Source organism: Canis aureus, chromosome 13 (genome assembly GCF_053574225.1).
Source record: "Canis aureus isolate CA01 chromosome 13, VMU_Caureus_v.1.0, whole genome shotgun sequence".
NCBI lineage: Eukaryota > Metazoa > Chordata > Mammalia > Carnivora > Canidae > Canis > Canis aureus.
Genome location: NC_135623.1, coordinates 46,740,476 through 46,750,387, shown reverse-complemented (window position 1 = coordinate 46,750,387; position 9,912 = coordinate 46,740,476). Strand labels below are relative to the sequence as shown.

Below are 9,912 nucleotides of genomic sequence, written 5' to 3'. Positions count from 1 at the left end.
TGTGTTTATCTTGGGGCAGGCGGAGGGGAGGAAAATGTCACTTGCCAGCTTCTTTGCTCCCTGAGAAGTCAGCCGACATGCTCCAAAATCAGTATAAACAGACTTCTCTCCTGTTATGTAAGCTGTTGCATCTATGTTGCCTCTCATTGGGCCGTTGTTTCTTTAAGCCAGGAGCCTGGCTGGCACTCACCCTCCCAATGCTGAGTCAGTTGACTTTTAAAGCCCCAGGCTCCAAGTGCCAGCGGTCATACAATAAATAAATAAATAAATAAATAAATAAATAAATAAATAAATAAATGAAAAAATAATAAAATAAACAATTCCTGGGGATATAAGGCACAGCATATTGACTACAGTTAATAATATCGTATATTTGAAAGTTACTAAGAGAATGATCTTAACATTTCTCATCGCAAAAGAAAAAAATTTTGTAATTCTGTATGCTGATGGATATGAACTACAGTTATTGTGGTGATCATTTTCTAATACATACACATTAAATTATTACATTGTGCACCTGCAATTAATATAATGTACATAAATTATATTGTGGTTAAAAATGTGATTACAAGAAATTAAAAAAATCTGCAGTAATAAAACAAACAAACAAACAAACAAACAAAGTCATGGGATTTAGCCCCTTCTAGTTTTCAAGACCAGACGTTATAGGGATTCATTTTCTCCACGTGGGCTCCCTGGTGCTCTCCCTTCTGCAAGGCTGCAGCTCCCTCCCTCATACAGGCAGCTCCTGACACTGTTTTGCCCTTCCTAACCTCCCCAGTGAACTTCTGTACATTTACTGGTGGAGTTTATTCTGTCTCTGGATCACTTTCTGGTTTATTTACTTAGATGTGAGTGACATCTGGCTGTAAACACGGGATGAGGGGAGCTTAGGGTTCTCCTACTCCCCATCTTCCCAAGGCTCTCCAGCATGATACCTCTGTTTTGTGTTTTGTTTTTCAAGATTGCACTAGCTATTCAGTGTCTTCTGTGGTTTCATACAAGCTTTAGGATTGTTCTAGTTCTGTGAAAAATGCTGTTGGTATTTTGATAGAGATTGCATTAAACCTGCAGATTGCTTTGGGAGTATGGACATTTTAACAATATTTGTCCTTCCAATCCATGAGAATGCCACTGATTTTTTTTAATGTTAATTGTTTCCTACAACTTTACTGAATTCGTTGATTAGATCTAACAGTTTTTTAGATATTTATATTTTCTAACAGTTTTTTAGATATTTATATTTTCTCTCTATAAAATCTTCTGTGAATAGAGACAATTTTACTTCTTCCTTTGCATTTCTGATGTCTTTTATTTTTTTGTCTGACTGCAGTGGGTAGGACTTCAAGTGCTACATTGAGTAGGAGTGATAAGAATAGGCATCTTTGTTCTTGCTCTTAGAGGAATAGCTTTCAGCTTTTCACTATTGAGTATGTTAACTGAGGGATAGCCATATATGACCTTTATTATGTTGAAGTATGTGCCTTCTCTACGTAATTTGTTGGAAGTTATTATGAACAAATGTTGAATTTTATCAAAAATTTTCTGTGCATCTATTGAAATAATCATGATTTTTTTTCTATTGATGTGATGTATCACATTTATTGATTTGTGTATGTTGAACAATCATTGCACTCAGGGATAGATCCCACTGTATCATCGTGAAAGACCCTCTTTTTTAAAAAAAAAATATTTATTGAGAGATAGAGTATGCATAAGCAGGAGAGAGGGGCAGAAGGAGAGGGACAAGCAGACTCAGTGCTGAGTACAAGCCCAGGACTCTGGGATCATGACCTGAGCCCAATGCCGATGCTTAACCAACTGAGCCACCCAGGTTCCCCTGTGAATGATCCTCTTATGCTGCTGAATTCAGCTTACTGAGAATTTTTGCATCTTATTCATCAGGGACATTGGCCTGAAGTTTTCTTTCCTTATAGTGTCCTTCTTTGATTTTGGTATCAAAGTACTTCTAACCTTGCAAAATGAGTTTTATAGTCTTCTGTCTTATTTGATTTTTGTTAGGAAGATTTGAGAAGGATTGGCATTAATTCTTGCTTAAATATTTGGTAGACTATGCCATTGAAGCCATCTGGCCTGGGCATTTCTTCATTGGGAGATTTTTGAATGCTGATTTGATTACCTTATTAGAAATTGGTGTGTTCAGATTTTCTATTTCTTCCTGATTCAGTCTTGGTAGGTTGCATGTTTCTAGGAATGTTTTCATTTCTTCTAGGTACTCAAGTTTGTTGGCATGTGGTTGTTCTTAGTTGCCTTTTATGATCTTTATATTTCTGTAGATTCAGTTGTAATGTCTTTTTCATTTGTAATTTTTGTTGATTTAGTTTTGTTAAAAGTTTGTCAGTTTTAACAAAACGGTTTTATGAAAAGATAATCTTGAATTTTTTTCTATTTTTTATTTATGCTCTAATATTTCTTTCCTCTGCTACCTTTGGGCTCAGTTTTTATTCTGTTTCTAGTTCCTTATGGTGTAGAGTTAGGTTGTTTATTTGAACTAATTTCTTGTTTCTTAACGTAAGCATATGCTGTTATGAACTTCCCTCTTAGAACTGCTTTGTTGCATCCCATAGGTTCTAGTATATTGCGTTTCCATTTTCATTTGTTCCAAGTTATTTTTAATTTCTTCTTTGATCCATTGGTTGTTCAGGAGAACATTATTTAATCTCCATGCATTTATGAATTTTCCAGTTTCTCTCCTTTATTGATGCTAGTTTCATACCAGTATGGGCAGAGAAGATACTTGGTATGATTTCAGTCTTTCCGAATTTGCTAAAACTTATTTTGTAGTTTAACATATGGTCTATCCTAGAAAATGTTCCATGTGCATTTGAGAAGAATGTGTCTTCTGGTGTTGTCAGAATGTTTCTTAGGTCCTTTAGGTTCATTTGGTCTATAGTGTTATTCAAATCTGCCGTTTCCTTTTGATTTTTTTTTTCTGTCTGGATGATCTATCCATTATTGAGAGTGGGTATTGAAGTCCCCAACTATTGTATTGCTGTTCATTTCTCCTTTTAGCTCTATTACCTTTGGTTTATATATTTAAGTATTCTGATGCTGGGTGCAAATATTTATAATTATTACATTTTCTAGATGGAGTAACCCCTTTATCATTGTATTATGACCTTCTTTGCCTTTTACCATTTTCGCTTAACACCTCTTTTGTCTGATAGAAGTATATCTACTCTTGAATTTTGTTTTGCTGGTTACCATTTATTTGAAATGTCTTTTCCTGTCTCTTCACTCAGTCTGATGTGTGTTTTTTAGGCAGCATATCATTGGATTTTGTTTTTGATGCATTTAGCCATTTTGTGTATTTTGAGGACCTGGATCAGGCAGACCTGCATCCCACCAAGCTTCCTGGTCATGGCTCTGCAGATAAATAAAACCACTGGCTGGGACGACTTCTTGGGCATTGTAGCTGGTTGCTCATTTTTCCAAGATCTTCCTGTTGGTTGTTGCAAGCCCCTCCACACTTTTCCACTCAATCAGATTTCCAGTGGTCAAGTCCTGCTGATTCATCTGTAATTCCTCTGGGGAAAATTGGAATGGGGACTGCTAAAAAGTAACCTACAACACTGGGGGTGCTGGATGTCCACACTGGGTTCTCTCCTCTCTCCCTGGAGAAACTGTAGGCTCAGGGGAGACCTGTTGGCATAGCACTGTACCAGTCTGGAGGAGGGGCAATGTAGTAAGCATGTAGCTGTTTCTCTTACTCTTCCAATGTTTTTTTTTTTTTTTTTTTTTTTGGTCTCCATGTGGGGAGATAGAGAGTAAAGCAGGAAGAGAGGAAGAAAAGAACTGTATGTCAGAAACATATCAGGAATTGTGATCATAAGAAACACTTGGAATAGCAAAGGTGGAATCCACAGGCAAAAAAAAATTCTGGCTATAGTGTTAAGTTCAGTTTATGCTCAGACTAGATAGAAAGTGATACTTAAATGTTTACTTCTTTATCTTGACCAGTGTGTTCAGTAGTCCTCTACCTAGCTCTGAATGTTCATGGTCCATTCCAAATCCAAAGAGGGGCTCACAATTCTTTCCTTTGCCCCGGCTGCTCTCCCTGCCCCAAGGATTTATTGGGCTATGAGCATGGAGCTTCAGGCACAACAAACAAGAGTTACAGGTTGAGTCCAGTGCTGTGAGTTTTGTCTTATTGGAATGTCTCTTTCATTTCATCTCTTGAGACTTTTCATGGAAATTCCTCTCCCTGGGGTTGCTGTGAAGTATTTCACAGTCTACTTAGTCAATGATTGAAAAGAAAACTCTTTCAATGGCCTTTTGTCTTCAGTTTCCATAAAGTGTATCCTTAGTTTAGGCCCTGCTAGGGTTGGAATTTCACTCCTAGGAACACCAGGCCACGGAAAGACAAAACTAAGAAATAGTTGAAGTTCTGGCCTGCCCAAAGCCACTCTGACTGACTGCTTCTATATAAGCTAAGAAAACATCTAAGGTCTTTGGGAATCAATCAGCTGAAGATAACACACATCTAAGAGGGGATAGTGTTTGATGGACATGGTAATGGGAACACTCTCATCCCTTTAGCTAACATAGGCAAGATGATAATATAGTTCAAGGGTAGGTTCTGCTATCTCCAGAACAAGAGTTACCACAACAGGAATGCTTAGAAACTTTTTTTTTTTTTCCAAACAGATGGCTTCTTCCTTAGGATTAACAGACCAAACTAGTGTAAGCAGGGTAATTACGACAGCATAAGTGTCATTGGCTATATTTCCTTTTTCTTCAACAAAGTGTGTCAAGGTCAACAAAGTGTGTGGCATTTTCCAAGTTTTTCTGAGTGATTTCTAATTAGTTGGGTTGGTACTCTAAAAAGGTAGCATAGAGACAAGATGGAAAAGGTGGATTTAGAAAAAATATAGTCTGTCTCAAAGGTGAAGTGATTTCTCAGGAGTGTGTGGGAGTAATAAACCTTTCTTTAAAGATCTCACTCTGATTTCTCTTATTTTATGAGAAAAAAACATGACAGAATTTCAGAAGGCCCAACTGAAAATATTCCGTGTGCATAAATTTATTTTAAATTTTATTGCATCACATTATACAAGCATTAAACATGGCTTCATGTTGATGATTATTTAAATGTGAAAATTTATCATTCATGTCATTACCCTTTTGGCTATTTACAGGTAAGGAATTTCTATGTACTTTATATATCTCTGTATTTGTATGTACATATGTAAGAATACATGACTATACATATGTACACACAGAAATACATCTATGGCCATACACATAGCTATAGATATGTCATATATAATAATCTCCTCAGAAAGATCTGAAATTAAAAAAAAAGAAAAAATTGTAAACAGGGTCTTGTCTGTATCATTTGGTGACATGGAATTAGGACATCACAACATTCTAGGAATGTGTGTCCAGGTGTCTGAATACCCTTATTCGCCCAGTGTCTGTAAAATTCATATGGGGTAGAATGCAAAAAAGGTAGCAAACAGGCTGAAAAACAGGCTCAGTATACAAGTTCCCCTTGGTTTTAAAAACTTGAGAATGTAACTGCCCATGATGTGCATGCTTGCTTGGTCAAGAATGGTCTATGGATAGATAGCAATTGTGTGCTGCAACGTGATTTCACAGCAGCATGATTTCCCAGGTAGTCCTTTAAGGGTGCTGACCCCCCTGCTGCTGCCAATGTCTGCGACATGCACTGCAGTTGCATTTTAGTCATTCACTTGAATGTGCTTTTGCACAGCTGGGAGAAGTAAACAGAATTCAGGTCCTTGGCTTGGAAATGAACTATTACCTAGGAAGAAAAAAGAAGGCATTGAAACCCTAGGTACACACAATGGCTTAAGAACACAGTGTACAATGGTTGGTTTGTACTCACCATGATCAAAGGCACTCAAAGAATTTGTAACCCCAAACTGAGTCAGGTATGGTATAAACATTATTGTGCCTGCTTTACAGATGAACAGACTGAGTCAGAAAGGCAGTCTGAAGCAAGGTGACATCCTGCCAACTGTTGGGGGAATAGAGACAGACAGACAAACACTATGCTTTCAAGCAAAAATTAGAAATGTCCTCTGGGGAGATAGCAGCCCTCAGTGATGAGGCCAGAAGAAACTCCCGACTGGTTACCAGCCCTGTAGCCCAACGTGGCCCCTAGATGGAGGTAATGCTACTGCTGCACCTTGGTCTCTAGCTACTGGAGCTCCTGGGAGCAGCTCTCTTCTCCGATGTCTGCCTCCTACCCTCAAACATGGCCACCTGGATAGTCACTCTTTCTCCTTGGATGGCTGACCAGAGCCAGAGAAGAGGTGATCAGAATGGGATTTGGGGCCGGGGGCTTGGAACCAATTCTAGGATCCCAGAAGGTTAAAGTTGCATAGGCTCTTAAAGTATTGCTCAGTCTAGCTTCTTTACTGTCGTAAAATGTAGAAATCAAATCCACATGAACACTCCATTCCAGGTCATACAGATAGAGAGTGGAAAAGTCTAGAATCTGGCAGACTATATAACAAAATAGTTAACAATATGAACTCCGCCTAGTATTCTATAGCATTTTATTGTTTCACATGTGTCTCATATACATTGCCTTATTTGAGCTGCATATTGGTTCTGCCAAATGAGCAGGCTCAGAAAAATTAAGCAATTTCCCCAAAATCACAGACCCAAATGGCAGATCTGGGAAATGGGAAAATTACTGTTACAAAAAATGTCTTGCCTTTAGTGAGACCAAGGCCTACTTGGAATTGAGGGCGGGGGTATTGTTCAATATCTATATACCACTCTTATCCCTGGGGGGTCTGGGTGATTTCCTCCAAGTCTACCCTCATCTCCCATTCACAACAGCCTCCTGGGCTCTTTACACAGATCTGGAACGACACAAATTCACTAACTTAACAACAAACATCTCTACAGATAGCTGCTACACATTAACTGGTATGGAAAGTGAAAAACCTAACTTTCCTTCCTGTATATTTAATTCTTTTAGAGGCCAAATTTTGAACAACATTGAACAACATTTTCAAAGTTCGTCTTCAAACCAGTGGAGACAGAGAAATGAAGGGTGAGGAAGGCAAAAGAAATACCATAATGTCAGATTCACAGAGTACCAGAACTGAGAGCTCATCTAAGCATTTCATCGTTGAAGAAACTTAAGCCCAGAGGTTAATGGACTTGCCCAAGGACACACAGCCAATAGATTTGCCAGGGAGAAGGTTTCAAGACAACTTTCTGATAAGCTATGTGGGAACATTCTGAAACTTCTTTACACTGTTTGTCGCCTTAATCCACTTAACCTTTATTGACTGAATTGCATTAATGGGTGCCATGTGCTTAATGCCATGTTAACTAGTAGGAAGGATAAAATTACCACCCAGAAAAACTTTCCTAAAGATGTTTACCATTCTGCTGGGGAAGCCTGATAACAGTTGGGAAAATCATAAATTAACAATACAGATCAATATATATGCCAATACATGTAGCACTGATGCAATAATCAGAGAAGTTTATAAGAAGTGAGTCTCACTGGGCTGATGAGTCTGGGGAAAACTTCTTAGAGGGTATGGTGTAACATGGATTATCCTGGGAAGAAACGATAAATGTTTCCATAGAAATGTTTTCTTCCTTCCATAGAGGGAAGGCCATCTTGGGTGGGATAAAAAGGTGGCTTTAATATCCTCAAGGCAACATGACTCTTCTTTCTGCTTAAGAAGAATCGCCAGACTGGGAGTAAAAGGGAGAGAGAAGGCTTATTTCAGGGAACACTGAGGCCAACTCCTAAAGGCATTGACTGCCAGGCCAAGAGTGGCATCAGAGGTAGATAAGAGTTGTAGGAATTATGTGCAAAGGGAAGAGAAAGTTAAATTACACAATTAAGAAACAATCTGGTTTGGGAAGCTTCTAAGGAGTTTGATTCCTATCAGTAGGACAATGGCAAGCTTTGATTCAAGGGAGTTTAAAGCATCCCTTTCAACCCAAGGAGAGGTTTTAGACTATGAGCACACCTCTCACCTACCTGGTCACGGCCACTCATTGTGGTGTGCTTTTCCATTTTTCTTCCTTTCCTTCCGTTCTTTCTGGAGACGCTCCAGTTCTGCTTCATACATCATCTCCTGAATCAAGTACTTCTCTCTTCTCATTCGATCCCTTAGATCTTTTGGGAGGTCTGGGATCAGATATGAAATGAGGTGCTTTATACAAAACACGAGATGCTAAAAACATAAAGGAGAATACAACACGTTAGATCTATTGCACCTCCTTAGCTGGAAAGAGATCTGGGAGGTGGTATAAGAACTCTCATTCCAGGGATGTGGAGCCTCTTGAGTGTCTGGAAAGTGGAATGAGGCCAGAGGATGTATGTGAGGAAAGAAGATCACAGGGATCGTGAGGACTGAACTTGGTCTGATAACACCTCACAGGGAATGAGGAAAGGAATCAGGAGAGAAGGTAGAGGAGTGGTCAGAGAATGCAAAGGAGAGCCAGAAGTACCTATACCATGGAGTCAGAAAACTCAGGGTTGAATCCTGGCTTTTATTACTTAAGAAATGTCTGCTTACCTGGGAAAAAGTCACTCTGAGTTTCAATTTGCTCATGTATAGATCGGGCATTATTGTGAAAATCATAAGAAAATGTTTCAAAATGCTTTATCTATTGCTAAATTCACTTTGCCAATTTGACTGCAAGAATGATCAATAGGCCTTAAGAAAATGATCATTTCAGGAAGAAATTTTTTCTGGCACACTGCCACAAATTCTTTACACCTGACTTACTAACAGCTGAAACTAGAAACACTGTCATTTCTGTTTGTCTATATGATAATGACCAGTAAAGTACCAGATGATAATTTAAGAACTCTCATAATTCTAAAGTATTAGATAAGTGAATTCCCAGGAAGAACAGCTTATCTTTTCTTGGTTCCCTGGAATGAAGGAAAAAAAATGATGGAAGACGAGGTATAGGAAATGTCAAGTCTAAGGCAAGAGGCAGTCCTGGTTTGCATTAATCTGGCTTTAATATCATGTGACAGGAGATGAAATTTCCATTTATAAAGTACAGTCATAGAAATGCAAATGATTTCTAGTAGCAATTTTCTTAAAGACTAAAAGAAAACAGGCAATGTATTTTTACTGACATATAAGTAATTGCTAGGTAGATTTAAAGTTAATTTTGAGTCTTAGATAATGAATACTTATTTATGTCCTGAATGTAAGTAATGTCATGATGACACACAAAGAGAGGCTACCATTTGTGTGATACCCAGCTTAGTTGTTTTCCAAACTATAGCCCCTGAACATCTACATCAGAAAGAATCACCTCGGAGGGCTTGTGGAAAGCAAATGACAAACATGATGTATCTGAGTCTGTAGGAGTAGGGATGGAAAAAACTGCAATTTTCCTAACGTCGAATAACAATGGTCCTAGAACATTAGAATAATGATTTCTGATGTATCCACTAACAATCAACAATGGACTTTCAATCATTTCTTGGACAGCTCAAGGTGAAGAAAAAGATTTAAAAAAGAGGCTATATAATATTACTATAATACTTCTGGACATAAATAACCACGTTGAACGTTCTCACACTTGCATTCATGCATTATTCTTAGTTACTTAATTATGGCAAAGGAATTGGTTAAGAGAACATACCTCAAATACAATGATAAAAGCCAATCGAGCTGCTAGAACATGCCAGAATTGCAATGTGTAGCCATAGGGCACCAGTGAGTGCGGGGGGTCACGGTAGTCTCGGTATCTATAAATACATAGGAGAACAAATGTTATGTTCCGAACTATGATTTTCCTGACTCCCAAATCTCATTCATTCCCACATGTAGTCCTCATTCATGATAGATAGTTCAAAAAAGCTTCTCTATCCTAGACATTTGTCACTTATCCATTATTTTTTTTCTTCTGGTAAAAGAG

At 38.2% G+C, this 9,912-nt stretch overlaps 1 protein-coding gene across 12 annotated transcripts in view; it reads right to left on the bottom strand.

Moving 5' to 3' along the window:
* Nucleotides 1–5,028: 5,028 nt before the first annotated feature.
* Nucleotides 5,029–9,912, bottom strand: part of ANO4 (anoctamin 4) — a 405,675-nt gene continuing 400,791 nt past the window's right edge. For 11 of the 12 annotated variants that reach the window (XM_077846039.1, XM_077846035.1, XM_077846033.1 and 8 more), the window contains 3 exons: nt 9,637–9,742; nt 8,006–8,201; nt 5,029–5,788 (listed from right to left, as the gene is read on the bottom strand). In XM_077846039.1, coding sequence (XP_077702165.1) covers nt 8,010–8,201; nt 9,637–9,742 — 298 coding nt within the window. In that variant the 3' untranslated portion in view covers nt 5,029–5,788; nt 8,006–8,009. Of the gene's footprint in view, nt 5,789–8,005; nt 8,202–9,636; nt 9,743–9,912 lie in introns of those variants that run through there. The other variant, XR_013350859.1, reaches the window with a different exon arrangement.